This window comes from Alexandromys fortis, unplaced genomic scaffold (assembly GCF_014885135.2).
Source record: "Alexandromys fortis isolate MF-2015 unplaced genomic scaffold, M_Fortis_MF-2015_v1.1 scaffold_209, whole genome shotgun sequence".
Classification (NCBI taxonomy): Eukaryota; Metazoa; Chordata; class Mammalia; order Rodentia; family Cricetidae; genus Alexandromys; species Alexandromys fortis.
In genome coordinates, this window is record NW_026068090.1 from 1,995,098 (window position 1) to 2,014,052 (window position 18,955).

General features: G+C 42.1%; 1 protein-coding gene across 7 annotated transcripts in view; it reads right to left on the reverse strand.

Annotated features, from left to right (window-relative positions):
• The window catches only part of Fam168a (family with sequence similarity 168 member A), a 134,136-nt gene that overhangs the window by 15,074 nt on the left and 100,107 nt on the right, over nt 1-18,955 (reverse strand). The window contains exons 3-6 of one of the 7 annotated variants that reach the window (XM_050122682.1): nt 11,991-12,065; nt 11,564-11,644; nt 6,384-6,410; nt 1,254-1,379 (exon numbers count right to left, since the gene is read on the reverse strand). In XM_050122682.1, coding sequence (XP_049978639.1) covers nt 1,254-1,379; nt 6,384-6,410; nt 11,564-11,644; nt 11,991-12,065 — 309 coding nt within the window. Of the gene's footprint in view, nt 1-1,253; nt 1,380-6,383; nt 6,411-10,985; nt 11,057-11,563; nt 11,645-11,990; nt 12,097-18,955 lie in introns of those variants that run through there. The other 6 variants (XM_050122683.1, XM_050122688.1, XM_050122684.1 and 3 more) reach the window with 6 other exon arrangements.

Here is an 18,955-nt window from a genome sequence, read left to right on the forward strand (position 1 = left end):
AAAAAAAAAAAAAAAAAAAAAAAAAAAAAAAAAAAGTACAGCACTGGGGTGGAATGTGCAAAGTCCTGGGTTTGATCCCCAGCACATTTTAGCTCCTCCACTCCCCTATAAGAAAAGATGATAAGAAAACCCACAGAAAAGGAACAAAAAAAGAAACCAGCGCTCATCAGCTCATCACATCCAAAGCCAGTCATTCCAATGCCCAACAGCTGCCACAGGCACAAGTTCTTCCATTCAGGATTTCTAAATCATCTGTGTTACCATCAGCTGGAAAGGTGACCACATTAGTCAGCCTCAGGCTGAACATGACCAATGTGGCTACTGGTGTCTGTCCATGTCATACCATGTTCCCAAAGTGTGCATGAACTAGGGCAGTGAGGAATACTGAGCCCTATGTGGAGACATTTTTGGTAGTGACAATGATTATTTATTTATTTATTTATTTATTTATTTTACAATATTCTGTCTGTGTGCATGTCTGCAGCCAGAAGAGGGCACCAGACCTCATTACAGATGGTTGTGAGCCACCATGTGGTTGCTGGGAATTGAACTCAGGACCTCTGGGAGAGCAGGCAATGCTCTTAACCTCTGAGCCATCCCTCCAGCCCCATGACAATGATCTAACAGAGAGAAGTTACAGTCACTGCTAAACATCCTACCAAGCATAGGAAAAAACTCCTGTGTCCCAGATGCCAACAGTGCTAAGGTCAGAAATCCTGTGGGTAGGAAAAGACACACAAAGCCTTCAATTGTGCCTTGATCCTTCCCCTAAAATGAAGTCATTGTCTTTCACAAACCCAAATTCTTGACCCAGGCACACTCCTCCCTCACTGCTGTGGATATCCCGAAGGCATGATCCCAGATGATCATCATTCTTGAATGACAAAAGCCATTTTTTTTTTTTGCATGACTAAAAGAACCTCTTAAAACAGCGTTTATACTAAAAATGTCATTTTAAAAATTCCCTTTCCTGACTGGTGGTGGTTGTGCACGCCTTTAATCCCAGCACTTGGGAGGCAAAGGCAGGCAGATCTCTGTGAGTTCAAGGCCAGCCTGGTCTACAAGAGCAAGTTCCAGGACAGGCTCCAAAGCTACAGAGAAACCCTGTCTCAACCCCACCAAAATAAAACAAACAAACAAACAAACAAAAACAACAACAACCCCCCCCCCCCCAATCCCTTTCCTTTCTTCCTAAGGAACAAATCAGTCCCGACCCAGGGGAGCAAGGAGAGGAGGAGACAGGCTGTATTTACTGAAAGCCGCAGAGGAGGCTTGGTAAGTTCGGTTCTCGGCCCCAGTGTCCACTGGGAGGTGGAAGGTGCCTTCAGTGCCGCAGGACGATGAGCTCTGTGGCCAGGCCTGTTTCATCAGCAGAGTGGCTTGGGGAAGACACAAAAATGGCATTAGGCAGAGTATGAAGTGGGCACCACCAATTACAGACACAAAAGCAAGGGTCTTGTGCCAGACAGAAACATAACTCAAGGAGCCTGCTCAGACACACAATGATTCAGCCTTCTTGAGATGGGGAGCGGGTGGGAGAAGTGCTGAACTGAGCTTCTAAAGGACCTCCTTAAAAACTGAGAAACAGGACTTTTCCATCTGACCTAAACTGTGGTGTATTCCTCTACTACTTCCTCATTAACATGAAGACACTGTACTGGGCCAAATTAAGTGAGTCTTAAAAAATCCCTCTGGTCTGAAATCTCGTCTGGAGGTAAGGTTAATACGTTGTGGGTTGCACCAGGTATGGTGGCACAGTCCTTTAATCCAAGTACTTGGGAGGCAGAGGTCAGTCTGCGCTATGCAGTGAAACTCTGTCTTAAAAAAAAAAAAAAAAAAAAAAAAAAAAAAAAAAAAGTTGTGAATTGCTTCCAAGTAACTACCATTGTACATGAGCCTTGGGATGGCACCCCTCTAACAGCTGTGAGGAGCTGGGACCACAGCTGCACCCCTTGCCAACCCCTGCTGCACATTAGCCAGGGGCAGATGGACACCTTGTGCATACGTCTGGAAATCTGATGGCCATTATGAAAGTGTCAAACTTGGGGTAGGTATATTATAGAATTAGTTTAAAATCTGTAGAGACTTCCCAGGAAAGCTCAACTTAAGAAATTTCATTAAGTGTTCTAGATGTGGGGAATGTCTTAAAAAAAAACTTACTACCATCATGGTATCCTGAGGGAAAGAGGAAATAGGAGAGAAATGCCTTAAAAAAAAAAAGGAAGGAAGGAAGAAGAAAAGAAGGAAAGGAAAAAAGAAAACTATTCTTTTAAATACCAGAGGAGACGCTTTATCTAAATTTCTATCTTATAGTTAAAAAAGGATTAATTTCTTTCTTTATAACATCTTTTACAATCTAATAAGATCTTGGGAGTCTTAGACACAGTGCTAACAGATTGTTAAGTATGTTAACAGAAGTGGGGCTGGACTGGCAACAATCAGATAAACTTGAAATATTTAATAAAGGGTTAAGGAAAGACAGGGAAGCATAAGAAGAAAGTCTGCTGGTCACATTGATTCCTACAGGATCTGCTACCTCCGGAGAGATTCTGCAATGCCTTTGTGGCCTGGTTTCCAACTAACATCTCTATTCTTTCTATCACAGAATTATAATGGCTAGAGAAGGCTGTGGATTTTGCTGTTTTTTTTTTTTTTTTCTGAACTAGAATCAGAACGTAGCTGCATAGGCTGACTGTGCTTGCATTAATGGCCCGCAACATACATAGCAAATGCTGAGGAATGAGGAGGAAATCATGGGCAGGGGAGTGACACTAAAAGGAGAATCTGGCAAGAGAAATAAATGGAGACAACACAATTCCATGTAGAGCCCAGAGTCCTTACTAGACAGCCAGACACAGGTGTGTAGCCCCTGCAGGAGGAGGGAATCTACTTTAAATAAACATCTTCAGTGTTTTTGTCCAGAAGGTGGAAGGACCCAATTAGTGTCAAAATCTTCTCACAATGTCTCCAAATTCAGGGATTGACATTCCATGTGGCTGGACGGCCACAACTATCCTCAAACAATTCCCTGCTGTGTCAAATGTGTAGCTCTGAGAAGTCAAATAGAGCAGTTCCATGCCCTAAGATCTCAGTGAGGCTCTACCAAGGACCAAGAGGTCTAAATTTGGTCATAAGAATTTGGAAAATTTAGAAGTCCTGGGTCCTGATTTGTTCTATTTTTGGCTTTTTTTCCTTCTTCTGAGTGAGGGCATACTTACACTTTTCATTATAAGCCAAAAGTCTGACAATTGCCTGAAGGACTGTGTGACAACTGAAGTTAAATCAAAATTAGCCACAGAATACTGAGGCCTAACTGTACTCAGCACTGAGGGGAGTGCCATGGTGGATAGGAACACGCCTGGGTTACGTCACTGCACACAAGGTACTTACTGTTGACTGGGGATACAACTCAGCCACACATCAACCAGGGAGTGAACAAGACAGCATGTCACAGTAAAATAATGCTGCAGCTTAACCGGGGAAGAAGCAAGTGCCACTGATTGTCTTTCCTAAGTGATCACTTACGCCAAACTTTACATTTTTCAAATAAAGGGGAAGTTTCTTCAGGTTTTATTAGATACTGGAAGCAAACAGAATTTTCTGTGTCTTTTCTTTTTGTTTGTTTGTTTTTTGAGACAGGGGTTCTTGTGTATTAGTCCTGGCTCTTCTGGAACTGAGAGATCCACCTGCCTCTGCCTCCTTGGGTCTGGGGTTAAGACTGCTCCACCACATCCAGTTGTGTCTTTCCCTTATGCTAGAATAGTCAATAATTTAAATAATCAGATACATGTGAAGACAGAATGAAAATGATCTTTTAGCAGTCAATTAAACCTCTTCATTGACTGTATGATCCGGTTTCTCTGTTCAGCTCTACAGGAATCCTTCTGATGGTGGCAGCAATGCAGAGCTCAGCTGCTCCATGAAACCAATCCCAATCGTATGAAGCTTTTAGCAGCATGGCTATAGACAGAGCTCCCCATCAGGCAGACCTGTTTTGGGATGCCGAAGAGGAACTACTTCTTAAAAATGTTTTATTCTTTGAATTAAGCAATAGTTGAGTACAGATGTATCACATATGAAAACATTATTAAGCTGTTCACTTAAGACTTTATGTACTTTATGTGTAAAAAGAACAGAAAGGGGAAAACCAAACCACGTGGAGGGCTACGACCCCTGTCACAGCAGGCTCCCACATTAGCTGCTGAGTTGTTCACTTCTTGGATATGAGACCCTCACGTCCTTTGACACTAGAACAGTCTGTTAAGCACATTCACAAAGAGAGGCAGCAAGGGACCATCATCCTGAACCATGTGCTGAGTCAGGAAAGCTGAGATCCAGCCTGGGCTCTGCCATTTATTGGCTGTGTGACCTTGGGCAAGTCACTGGGTTGTCAGTTCTGTTGTGCTGTAAATGGAGAACTAATCACTCCCTGGCCGCTTCACAGGACTGACAGACAGATCATCAGTTTTAACGGTTTCTAGTTCTGGTAGCTGTGTGCTTCCATCCCTACAGTTGTGGCCAACTCCAGTTCAAACTCTAATTATCTTTGATCTCAGCCACTCCCACTGCTTCTTAATGCTTTGGTTCTGTTTGTTTTAACTTGTCCCTTCTAAATCTCCAAGCCATACTGGTCTAAAACTCTAAATAAATTTAGAAACATTTCATGGTTCTCTGTTGCCTACAGGCTGCAGGCTCCACTGCATTCACTACTCCCCTGACCTAATACTGACGCTCTCTTGTGGTCTGAACTGAAATATTCTCCATTGGCTCCTAAGTTTAAGCACTTGGTCTCTGGTTGGAGGTGCCATTTTGGAAGGTTGTGGAACCTTTAGGTGGCAGAGTTTTGGGAGAAGTAGCTCACTGGGGGTGGGCTACTTCTTGACCAGTCTTCTCCCTGACTGACACATCTGTCTCGGCTCTCTAATCTTTATCTCACTCTCCAGCCCACACTACCTGCACAACTCTTCTCATTCCCAGAGTTCGCCGAGGACTTTGTTTCTCCGAGGTCTGTCCACTCTACCAGTTCTTCTGGCTCACAGGTCACCATGAAGTCTTTGCCTCTGTGCACTCTGACCGCATCATCCCACACAGTTGACTATCTCAGTTCCCGGAAGGCCTGGCGTAGAACTGTGTGAAGTTCTCCATTCACACTCGATGTTCTCAACCTTTCTACTGCTGCAACCCTCTAATACAGTTCCTCATGTTGTGGTGACCCCCAACCATAAAATTACTCTTGTTGCTACTTATAACTGTAATTTTACTGTTAGGAATCAAACAGGTTGAGAATCACTGCTTTAATTGGAAGCAGGAGTAGCATGCAGCCTTCTCTAGCATTTTAGAGTTGTTCGAGTTCATATATTCTGCAGCAAACAAACAAACAAACAAAACCAAAAAAACCCCAGCCTCTTATAAGTGGTAAGTGAAACAGTTCTGTAGCTAGCACTATTGAAATAATAAAAATTACAAGAGGATGGTATGTTAGCATTTAAAAGAACATTGAGATCATTTGATATGAAAAACTTTATGGCCTGGGGACATTAGTAAGTTGCTCAAGATCACACAGCCCACAGCAGTAGTGAAAAGAAATTTCATAGCTCATCTTCTGAAAGATGTAGCATGTGTAAAAATTTCACTTTTCTACAGCAAGATTAAAAGTTGGGAAAACATTCAAAGACTTCACAAAAACATCATGAGTGTGGTAAAAGTGGCAAGTCTCTCCCATGGTCCCTTACTGTCTACAAGAAGGACCTAGTCAAGTTACACTGTTGGGACCCTCACAGGTGCCCAGAAGTTCCCGTGGTGCCTTGGTCCTGGAGTCCACACTGCCCAGAGAACTCAACTCAGATCTCTCACCCACTGGCACACTTGACCCATACCTTTCATCATCCAGAAAAATGCTCCGAAAATGAGGATGAAGGCAACAGAGTGTATCTAAGGTCAACCAGGTCTTCAAACATGTCAGACTGCTAACAGAGATGGAAAATCTGAGCCTGGGGCCATCTGACTGTATTTTGTATTATTCATAATAGTCATAATCAAGGGGCTCCTCAGAGCCTATCAAAAAGCCAAAAGAGGAGCCACACACAGACCCTAGAATTTTCATTCATTTGTTTGAATCAGGCAGTCAGGTTAAGGTGTGCGATGCCTTTTAGTGCCATGATCCTTCATTATAGCCCCATGGGAATGGTTCATGTGTGTCTCCAACCCATGATTTTGCACCATCAGACATGTTCCTGCATGCTATAGGAACTGCTGCTGAGCCACCTGGGGGAGCCCAAGCCTAGGAGGTGGGATTTGGGGAGGAAAGGACAGGGAATCCATCATTGTTACAAGATAACACATTCATAGGCCATAATACAGATGAGGAAAAATAGCTCTCCTACCATAAGCTGAATGCAGGAACTGAAACTCTGTTGGACAGAAATGTTAGTTGAAATTACCACTAGGAACTGTGCAAAGTTGTACATACTGCAGTTATATAACAGACTTGTTTCAAGACAGCAGTTTCCCCCAGCTGCATAAGAAGCAGTGAATGGAGAAAAAGGGAAATACCTCCCCCTGGAAAGGGTGACAGACTTGCCATCCAGGAAAGTTCATCAGCTGCAGAGAAGCACCTCCTTGGGTGCCACAGGATCTTTCAGAGAAGTAACCGAAAAGTTCCTATTCTTTGCTTGTTCATCTTAAGACCACTTCAAAAAAATCATGGCCATCACAGGCCTCTCAGAGAACCAGGCTCAGTATAGAGATATTCTATCTAGGACAGTGTTATGCTGTAGAAGGAACATGGCTATAGGATCAGACAAATGGGTTTGAATCTCAGATCCATGGCATTTTGGGGGGTGGTATAAGTGCTCTGTCTGCATGTTTGCTTGCATGCCAGAAGAGGGCAGCAGATCCCATTGTAGATGGGTGTGTATCACTAGGTGGTTGCTGGGAAATGAACTCAGGACCTCTGGAAGGGCAGCCAGCACTCTTAACTGCTAAGTTATCTCTCTGGCCCCAAATCCATGGCATTTTAAATCTAATTCTGTAAGTTACTTAATATTCTCTGAGCTAATCTGGAGGCAAGAAACTCTAGCTTACAAGACAAAGGTAAAAAGGCACACTTGTAACTTGTACAGGTGTTTAGAAACAGATTATTTTCCTCTACTTTCCCCCAAATTTGGAATATCTAAAATGGGAATGGGAAAACTATATGCATACTTCAGTGGGAGACAAGAGACGAGAACAGGGGGCTGGAGAGATGGCTCAGAGGTTAAGAGCACTGGCTGCTCTTCCAGAGGTCCTGAGTTCAATTCCCAGCAACCGCATGGTGGCTCACAACCATCTGTACTGAGATCTGGCGCCCTCCTCTGGCGTGCGGGCATACATGAAGGCAGAATGTTGTATACATAATAAATAAATAAATCTTAAAAAAAAAGAGATGAGAACATGTGTTTTTGTTTTTCCTCTCCCTCCCTCCCTCCCTCCCCCCCCTCCCTCCCCTTCTTCCTTCCTCTTCTNCTCCCTCCCTCCCTCCCTCCCTCCCTCCCTTTTCTTCCTTTTGGTTTTTGAGACAGGGTTTCTCTGTGTAACAGTCCTAACTGTCCTGGAACTCACTCTGTAGACCAAGCTGGCCTCAAACTCACAGAGATTCACCTGCCGAGTGCTGGGAGGCTTGTTTCTTTGTTTTCTGAGACAGGGTTTCTATGTCTAACAGTCCTGGCTGTTCTGGAATTAGCTCTTGTAGACCAGGCTGGCCTCGAACTCAGACACCAAGTGCTGGGATTAAAAAACGTGGGCCACCACCGCCTGGCTGAGAACATGCTTCTTATGAGAGAGTTTTGACATTAGTTTTCTATTTATTTTTTCACTTTCAAATTACATTATCATTTTTATGATAAGCCGTTTGCTCCCTGAATTCTAAAAAAAAAGTCGTGGCCAGCTTTTGCCTTCTGCAAAGTTAAGTATCTAAATACAGTCCCTGGAGTTGGTAAGCACTTGGGAAGAAGCCCAGGTACCCACAGGGCTTTCAGAACCAATGGAAGAATGAGCTTTCCCCTGTATTAACTTAAGGGAGCACAGAGCTGCTAGAAATAGCTCTCTCTGAGCAATTTCTTAGTCTCCTTGAAGTAACTGAAGGAAATTTAAACTTTCATGGCTGCTCCTTAGAGGCACTTCACTGCATCACAAACGGCCAGCTCTGGCAAGAAGCTGAGAGTCACCTATAAATTTCCCTCAAACCTTGAGCCTTTATGGCAAGAGCTTCACCCCCAATAGTCAGACCTGTGAAGGTAGAGGTCAGCCACAAAATATGAAATAGACCCAGCTATGAGTGTGTGAGCATGAGTGTGTGTGTGTCTCAAAAGGGAGAGGTCCCCCCCCCCCCCCCCCAGTCACACAAACATCTGAAACAGTTAATTCAGTCTGATACCTCTTTTTTCCTTCCCTTCCATACTGATTTTGCAGTAAGAATGGCCTACTCTTGATCGTCCTGTCTTCAACTCCGAAGTGTAAGGCTAACAGTGTGTGTCACTATGCCCGGCCGGTGTGGGGCTCGCTAACACAATGCACCAGTGCCATCCTTTATTGTGTATTTTGGTTTCTGAGCAAATGGTCTGGCTTAATCATAGATTAAAAGATGTTGACTTTTTAAAACATTAATCAGGTTGAATATCGGCTTTTTGTTTTGTTTTTTAACTTGACTATTTGAAACGTAACACTCTACCTACGCAGCAGCTTTCCAGGCTCTTCATGGTTTTAATAATCTCAGAGCCCAGCAGTGATGGTGCGCGCCTTTAATCCCAGCACTCGGGAGGCAAAGGCAGGTGGATCTCTGTGAGTTCCAGGACAGGCTCCAAAGCTAGAGAAACCCTGCCTTGAAAAACAAATAAACAAATAACTCACCATCACCATCACCAAACAACAACAAAAACAAAACAAAAAAACAGAAACAATTTCAAACTCCTCTCTGCACTGCTGCCTTCTCCAGGCTGGGAGCTCCTATCTAACACCTCAGTGCTGCCCACTGCCTCAGCAGCGACAGACAGTTAACCAGAATGTGGTTCTAGTTGCCGAACTTCTTTAAGCTTGTTTTCCCAATTGGAAATTGTGGGGGGAAAAGTACTCAGTATGTTGTAATATAAAAAACAAGCTAATATCCATAAAGAGCTTCAAATTACTGCTAACACAAAGGAAACATAGAATTAATCGTAGTTTTTTTGTTTTAGTTCTCTCTCTCTCTCTCTCTCTCTCTCTCTTCCTCTCCCTCTTCCTCTCCTTTCTTTACCTTTTTTAAGGGTCTCATTATATAGCCCTACTGGGCCCAGAACTTACTATATAGACCAGGCTGGCCTGGAACTCACTCATAGAGACCCATTTGCTTCTGTTCCCAAATGCTGGGATAAAGGCGTGCACTACTACACCTTTAACAGCAGTATTTTATTCTTGCCAATTACATGACAAATTGCCCCTTAAATAATTCTAAAATCTCTCACCAGAATACTGTGAGAAATTAGTGCACTGCTAGGGCTTGGAGCCTGAATGAAATGGGTGCTAGCCTGAGCTGCTCCCCCACTGCGGCACTCTACCTCCTCCTGTCACTCAATTTCCCAAACAAGGAAGGGAACTGAACACAGGAGCCCTGCTTGCCAGCGGCTGGGAGGACTAGTTCTGTGCTGTTCTGCATCTGTGACTTGTTTAGTACTTGCTCCTTCCATGCTATACATCACCTCTCCTCTCTTGCTTCACTGCACTCCGCCTTCCAGTTTCACCACCGCCCTGACTACAGCCACAAGAGACTAAATTAAAGAATTCTTTTTTAAAAAATAATTCATTCATTTTTAATTTATGTGCACTGTGTGTGGATGAATGTCTGTGTGAGGGTGTCAGTTACAGACAGTTGTGAGCTGCCATGTGGGTACTGGGAATTGAATTCGGGTCCTCTAGAAGAACAGTCAATTCTCCCAACTGCTGAGTCATCTCTCCAGCCCAGAATTAAAGAATTCTTGAGGGCTTTTCAACTCCATAATATTCACTGAAATTGGAGGAGGGAGGATGTAGCATTTAATGTCTTTCCAAATCTGTTCCTTGTAGTCTGTAGCTCAGATTCATCCAGTCCTTCTCAGTCTATGTGTCAACCAAACCTACTAGTTCTAGGCTTAGCAGTCAGGCTCCACACCTCCACCTTGCCTTTCCAAGCACGCTCTGCCCAGTAATGTGTCCTCCTCCCTGGTGTTTCCAAAGGCCCCTCCTACTTCTACCTCAAGTCTCTACTATCACTATCACCTCAAGGTAGACTGTGGTTCTACCTCTGCTCTAATCTGTGTTCTTTTTACATTACTTTCTGTGCTGTAGCACAATTTATTTATTAATATGCCATGATCCAAAATTAATTAGCTCCTTTAGGCAAAGATGACAACTTTTTCTTTTTTTTTAAAGAATTTTTTATGATTTATTTAACTTTATTTTATGTGCATTGGTGTGAAGGTCTCAGATCCCCTGGAACTGGATTTGTAGATAGTTGTGAGCTGCCATGTGGGTACTGGGAATTGAACCTGGGTCCTCTGGAAGAGTAGTCAGTGCTCTTAACCACCAAGCCATCTCTCCAGCCCCAACTTTTACTTTTTCTATCCCAGAATAGAGGACATACAACAAATGCTTAGTGAGTGAATAAAGAATTTATGTAAAGTCATCTGTAACCCTGAGGTAAATGGTTACACGTGAATTTTGGAACAGTGACTTATCCAAGGCTGTACACCTATGGAGAAGACTAATCAGGATTCAAACCCAGGACTTCAAACCGTAGAACCCATTCCCTTTCCTGACCATGAGTGTTGAGCACTGACTGAGCCCAGGAGCAACATTAGTGGTGCAATATTTTCTTTCTTTGGCCTCTCTCTCTCTCTCTCTCTCTCTCTCTCTCTCTCTCTCTCTCTCTCTCTCTTTCTGAACTCAAGCTGGCCTCAGCCTCCAGGTGCAGGGATTACAAGTGTATGCCATCATACCTAGCATCATCTTCAGTATTTCAAACCCATTTTAATCTCTCTGTTCAAGAAGTGTTCTATGTCTTCTATTTCTGGAAAACAAGTAAATTGTCTTAGCCTGTAAAAAGGCTCTTTACTCTGGTGGCAAGTCTATCACTCTATTCCAAATTTATACCCCAGAAGGAAAGGGAGGGAAGGAGTAGGAAGGGGAATGAGTGGAGGGAGGGAGGGAGGGAGGGAGGGAGGGAGGGAACATGAGAATGATTCCCAATGGCAGCCTCAGGCAAGACTGAACAAAAAATTAATTTGGACATTGCTTGAGAGAGATGAAGCAGTTTCAAGGGGTGGTGCATGTCTCATATAGTCCAGCATAGGAGAGAAGGACCACCCTTAAGTCCCAGGAGAATGAAGGAGGTTCTGCTCCCACTCCCACCCCAAGGTTGTTCTGCCCCAGTTCCCAGAGGGGATTCCAAAGAGAATCAAGCCAGAACTGGCTGACTCCAGGCAGTCTCAAGAGAAGGACCAACTGGTGGATTTGTTTTTACCAATGAAGGCCTACTTCCACCTCTTCGTCCCTGCTGCTCCCACCCATTGCTTACCTGGAGCATAACTGGGGCTATTGGTCGGGTACAGGCTGGGATTGTAGGCAGGGGCAGCTGCTGGGTAGGCTGTGGGGTAACCTACAAAGACACAGAAGAAAAGCCTCACTTAGTTAGGCAAGGGGACTAGGGAGGCTTGGCTTTCAGTCTCTTCACAGACTCACTCTCTCCCTCCCTCCCTCCCTCCCTCCCTCCCTCCCTCCCTCCCTCCCTCCCTCCCTCCCTCTCTCTCTCTCTCTCTCTCTCTCTCTCCCTCCCTCCCTCCCTCCCTCCCTCCCTCCCTCCCTCCCTCCCTCCCTCTCTCTCTCTCTCTCTCTCTCTCTCTCTCTTCTTCCTTCCTTCCTTTCTCCCCGAGACAGGGTTTCTCTGTAGCTTTGGAGCCTGTCCTGGAACTAGCTCTTGTAGACCAGGCTGGCCTCGAACTCACAGAGATCCGCCTGCCTCTGCCTCCCGAGTGCTGGGGTTGAAGGTGTGCGGCACCGCCCGGCTTCATGGACTATTTCTGACGGTATAAATGAACAGCTTTCAAACTTCTAAGAGAAAAGTCACCAAATAGTGCAACCTTATTTTTTATAAGCAATACATGCAATATGTCTGTCTCTGCACTGCAGAATGGTAGAAACAATATTAACATTCATACAATAAAATATATAAACTTACCAGTACATTCCTGACACACCACTACTTTCTTCCCCAAAAGGTAACTTCTTCAGCACTAACAATTTTTGGTATATGATATAAAAATGAATACTTTATGTTGGCATGAACTTTGGTTTTTTGATACAAATTTAAGGTCATTTTGTTATATGTATATTTCTACCCTTGTTTAAGGTATTATGTTTATACAGCTCATTTAAAAAATGTAATATATAGGGGGCTGGAGAGATGGCTCAGTGGTTAAGAGCACTGCCCACTCTTCCAAAAGTCCCGAGTTCAATTCCCAGCAACCGCATCTGTAATGAGATCTGGTGCCCTCTTCTGGCCTGCAGGCATATATGCAGACAAAATACTGAGAATACTGTACACATAATAAATAAATCTTTTAAAAATGTAATATATAATTAAAAATTACAGATTAATAGTCATTTATACTAATCAAATTTGTAGTCATGTTAGTTAAGTTTTCTAGATATACAGAAATATATTTCAGCTAGATAATCTTCAACACTTCAAAGACCTACAGAATATGGCACTTAAAAGATTTGAAAAACTTACACTTTTCTTGGGAGTATGACATGTCTGCTTCTAGCAACACAAATTACTTCAGAGAGGTTGATGGGTAGTAAAGAAATTTGTTATGGAATTTGCATTTAATGTGACAAGGCTAGATATTTGGACAAGAAATTGCCCTTGTCTGGACTGCTTGACAGTACGCTGTATGAACTGGACATTCAGGACCCACAGAAAAATGACTGCTGAACTTGTCAAAAGAAGGTGAGGCAGTCCTTCAGGGTTCTGCTTCATGAAAGAGTCTGCAGGACACAGAAGAAAGTGACTGACAAACTGCCGATGTAGGCAAAACAATCTTTCAAATTTCCTGCTTCATGGAAAAATCTGCCAGATACTATGGGACTATACGCTGAAAATGATGTCCCAACATTACAAAAGAACTTTGGGTGACTGTCCAGGCAGCAAAATGTCTCCATCAATTCTAGAGTTTTAGAAGTTGCTTACAATGCACTTCCTGTTAACTTAGGTAATATATCCTTCTGGAGTCTCTGATAGAGTTGAAGACAGTTATAGTTTTTTCTTAGTTATGATAAAAGATAAATTAGATATGAAACTTTAAACTCACAGACAAAATATGGATAATAGAATATTTCCTTTAATTTTACCAGATATAGATTAAATATTGTGACTGTAATTCTTGCTTCATATCTGTTTTGTTTTATGTAATTTACCATGTGAAAGTTAAAACTTTCCTTTTTATTTAGACAGAAAAGGGGAGATGATGTGGGATTCCTCTCTGTATGCTAAGAATGTTTTATTACCATTGGTTAATAAAGAAGCTGCTTTAGCCTATGGCAGGGAGGAATATAGGTAGGGGGAAAACTAAACTGATTGCTGGGAGAATGATGGAATCAGGCAGACAACATGAAGTCACCTAAGAAGCAAGCTGCAAGGTAACAAACCACAAGCCTCGTGGTAAAATATAAAGTAACAGAAATGGGTTAATTTAAGATGTGAGAGCTAGCTAGGTTAATTTAAGATGTGACCTGAGCCATTGGCTAAACAGTATTGCAATTAATGTAGTTTTGTGTGATTATTTGGGTCTGGGTGGCCAGGAAACGAAAGCACAGTCTCAGTTTATAAGTTTTGGTACCTATTTTGTTCATACAGTTTTCTTTTATTATTATCATATTTATTTTGTGTGAGTGAACACATGAAGGCACACACTTTTATCCACTGAGCCATCTCATCAGCCCTCAGATAGTTTTTAATATATTATTTTTTTAAAAGAATAAGTTCTACTTTAAAATATTGTATTTGTGTACACCAGCATGTGGTGGGCATGCATGTACATGCACACTCACACCACTGCACATGTATGGAAGTTAGAGAATAACTTGGTGGAGTCAGTTCTCCTTCTGCTATATGTGGAATCCAGGGATCAAACTCAGGTCACCAGGTTTCTGTGGCAAGTGCCTTTAACCCACTGAACCATCTAGCCAACCCTAGACACTCTTATTGTTTTGAAATTCTCTAATGTACTAACTATAAAATTTGCCATTTTAACCACTTGTTTAATTCCCTCCAGAGTCTGACACCTGGTCGCCATCTGTCAGCACTGTTCTGGGAGGTGGCAGAACCTAGGAGATCTAGGCCACCAGGAGGGGCAGGCCTTGAGGACTATAACTGCTTTACACTCCATCTTGGTGTCCTAGCTGCTGCCTCACAGATCATGCCAAACACCATCCTTCACTGCTGTAAGGGTCTGTATTCCTTGAAACCATGAATTATAATAAATCCCACTTAAGTTATTTCTTTGAGTAGTTTGTCACAGTGGTGAGAAGATTATCTCACACTGTTTGGGCAATTCAGAACACTTCATTACTTTCCTAGCGTTAAACACAATTGTCTTCTGTATGTTCCTAAAACATTTCTGCCATCTCAAATAGAAACTTTGTAACCACTGGTAACTTTCAAGCCTCTAGTTCTCACTAGTAATCTAATCTACTTTTAAAAAGTTATTTCTAGAATTAATTTCTAAAGAAATAATCAGAGTCTAGGCTGGAAAGATAGCTTAATAGTTATGAGAACTGGCATATCTGTCAGTGAATCTGGGTTCAATTCCTGCCAGTCACATGGCAGCACAAACCATTTGTAACTAGTTTCAAGGGAATCTGACTTTCTCTTCTGGCCTCTATCGGGACCAAGCATACACATGATGCCCAGGCATAAGTGCAGGCAAAATAACTATTTACATAAAAATAAATAGAATTTTGAAAAATGTTTCAAAGAGTTTTTTTTCCCCCCAGGTTAACTTTTTACTTGTATATTTTTAAATGTACACTCTAATTAAATTAAAATCATTTGAACACAAAAAATTGGTACCACATTTTACAGATCTCAGAACATCTTGGGTCTTTTGCATCTTATTTGAGACTTTTAATAACTCTCACTCCTCTTCTCCCTCCCTGCCAGCCAGACTGCCAGGCCAGCCTTCATTGACAGTGCTGCTTGGTTCTTTAATGTGAAAGGGAGAACACGATCATTTAAATTGACTCAACCTCTTTGCTGCTCACAAAATTAAACAGCTAAAAGAAGTAAAATCTGAGGCTGGAGAGATGGCTCAGCAGTTAAGAGCTCTGGCTGCTCTTTCAGAAGATGAGGGTTCATTCTCCAGGACCACAGAGCAACTAACAACTACCTGCAGCTCTAGTTCCTGAGGTGCCCCCTCTGGCTTCTGTCTGCAGTGCACAGATATACATACAGGCAAAATGCTTAGTCAATTAATCAAAAAGGAAATAAAATCAAGAGGCAATGTTTGTGGGCATATCCATATTATCTGACTCATTACAACAATTTGCCTATTTTGTTTCTACTGCTCCAGCCTTTCTTTTGAAGGTAGAGGATTTTCTCTCCCTTTGATTTCAACTTATGAAATTTCACAATCTCTCACATATTGAGTTTTCAAACATGGCTGCCAGAGTGTTGGTGGGTTGTTGTTGTTGTTTGTTTGTTTTGTGATAGGATCTTCCTTTGTAGCTCAAGCTAGTCTAGAACTCATAGACCTTTTGCCAATCCTTGTGCATGTGTGAGCCTCTTCACCAGCTTCATAGGGCTAGTCCCAAAGTTCATCCATCAATATACACTTTAGTATCTACTCTGTGTCAAACACTGGATTAGAGAACTGTATCAATGCATAAAACAAACATGTTTGCTCTCATGGGGCTTATATTCTAAAGGAGCTGGAAAAGGCACTGGAAAAATATTAAAACAAAATTCTGAGTATGGATAAAAGAAAGCAGGAATGGTAAGAATATAAAAAATACACTGGAATTAACTGGGCAGTTGGCAGGTTGCACCTTTAATTCTAGCATTTGGGAGGCAGAGTTCCAGGCCAGACTGGTCTACAGAGTCATTTCCAGGACAGCTAGGGCCACACAGAGAAACTTTATTTTGAAAAACAAAAACAAAAACAAAAAGAGAGAGAGAGAGAGAGAATGCACTGGAGTTAGGTCACTGAAATATTAAACAATAACTAGGGTAAAATATACTGAGAAGTTCCATATCCAAAGGTTTGAAGGAAACTATGTGCCAACTAAGTAGACAGTGGTAGAAAAAGTCTTTTAGATTAAAACCATACCAAACCAAACCACAACAAAAACCCAAACAACTAAGTACAGAGGCCCTAAGTCGGGAGGTGTAATTATTTTCCTCTTTGCTTTAACAACATATCTCAGAAAAATACTTTAAGGCAGGGTTTACCCTGGCTCACAATTTATGTGTAACAACAGTCCTTCACTGTGGGGAGGTCCTGGCAGGAGAATGAGGCAGCTGGTCACACATGCACGCAGAGAGGTGATGCTGGTAGCTGGATTCAGATAATAGATGCCACCCACAGTCAGGGTCCATCTTCCCACCTCAAGCCCAGTCTAGGAACACCCTCAGGGAGGTTTGGATCTCACATGGATTCTATTTCCTATCAAGATGGCAATTATAAAAACGGGGCTCAGACCAGGACAACAAAGTGGACTGCATACTTCATCACGATACATCCAGTAAGATAATCAAGCTCAACTTGCACTAGCAGTGTGTAAGTGCCCACCTAACTACTCCCTGCAGATTTTAGCAGCTCACTGATATTCTGACTAATAGTGGAAAGCTGGTTTTAAAAGTCACACGCCTGCCTTTAATCCCAGCACTGGGGGAGGCAGAGGCAGGCGGATCTCTATGAGTTCAAGGCCTGGTCTACAGAGTGAGTTCCAGGACAGGTTCTAAAACTACAGAGAAACCCTGTTTCGAAAAACAAACAAATCGCAGGGCGGTGATGGCACGCGCCTTTAATCCCAGCACTTGGGAGGCAGAGGCAGGCGGATCTCTGTGAGTTCGAGACCAGCCTGGTCTACAGAGCTAGTTCTAGGACAAGCTCCAAAACCACAGAGAAACAAACAAACAAACAAAAAAAATGTATCTTTGTTAATATGCTATCCTGTGATTCCAAAGAAAATTCCTCATTTTTCCCTGATCTGCTTTAGAACTGAAGTAGCTAAGTTGTCACTTACCAATCTAGAGATGTGCCATTTCTCAAGAAAAGAATCAAGGGATGTAATCTGGGAGCTGAGTGACAGACATCTACATTCAGCTTCTTGTAAGAGATTTTACGCCACAGACAACCATATTTCTATTTTACCACAGACAACCATGTTTCTATTTTACCACAGACAACCATGTTTCTTTTTTACCACAGACAACCATGTTTCTATTTTACCACAGACAACCATGTTTCTTTTTTACCACAGACAGCCATGTTTCTATTTTACCACAGACAGCCATGTTTCTATTTTACCACAGACAGCCATGTTTCTATTTTACCATTTCAGATGAACTTTAGAGGAAAACTACAGTATCATCCTTCGATGTTTCTTTTATTTATTTATTTGTTTGTTTGTTTATTTAGTGACAGGGACTCACTATGTAGCATGTGCACCTGTGTGTAGGTCAAGAGAGGCCAGAAAGGGTTATCGGATCTCATGGAACCACCAATGTGGATACTGGGAATCAAAGTGGGGTCATCTGGAAGTACAGTAAGTGCTCTTTAAGCACTAAACTAGTTCTCCAGCCCCTTTTAATTAAAACAAAAAAAGTGAGTGTGTGAGTGGAGGTCAGAGACAGCAACTTTAAGGAGTCAGTGTTTCTCATTCTGCCATGCGGTCCACAGGAATAAAACTCAGTCTTTATGCTTTGATGCATGGAGTACCTTCACCCATTATCCCATCTCACTGGCCCAGAACTGGAGGTCTTATTCATAACATTAGGTAGAAATAAAAGGTGTCCAAATAGTAACAGAAATGGCAAATAATCACTGTTTGCAGATGTGATTATAAATAAAAAAATACCAAAAGACTAGTAGAGATTTAAAAAATGAATTCAGTAAAAATTTCAGTATACAAAAATCAACATGAAAAATTTAGTAGTGCATTTTATACACCAGTAACAGACTTGTTGGCTTGTTGGAAATGAAATCAAGAAAGCAATCTCATTCACACTAGCTATAAAAATAAAAAAGAGACTGATTATCCGGAAGCTTGGTAGTTCTTGGGCCAGCCAGCGGGAGTACGCAGTGCAACAGGATAAACAAGAGACCATGCCACAAGTGACCTTCACATATTTACATACTCTTACACTGCCACGCTCCTCTACATATTACACATACACACACACACACACACACACACACGCTTTTTAAAAGTGAAAATGACGATTGTATCCTCAATGCAAAGACTTCTGCCGTTAAAAAACCAAACCAAAAACTCTCTAGTCTTTCAAATTAAAAAAGAGAGAACAAGAAAAAAGATATAGGGCTGGAGAGATGGCTCAGAGGTTAAGACTGCTCTTCCAGGGCTGGAGAGATGGCTCAGTGGTTAAGAGCATTGCCTGCTCTCCCAGAGGTCCTGAGTTCAATTCCCAGCAACCACATGGTGGCTCACAACCATCTGTAATGAGGTCTGGTGCCCTCTTCTGGCCTGCAGACATACACACAGACAGAATATTGTATACACAATAAGTAAATAAATAAAATATAAAAAAATTGTTAAAAAAAAAGAAAAAAGATATAATTTAGAATCTATCATGTTACTGATGTAATCTTTGCCCCAACTCTATAAAATGTATTATTAGCTCCATTTCTTTTTTTGCTTGTTTTTTTTTAATTTATCTATTTATTAA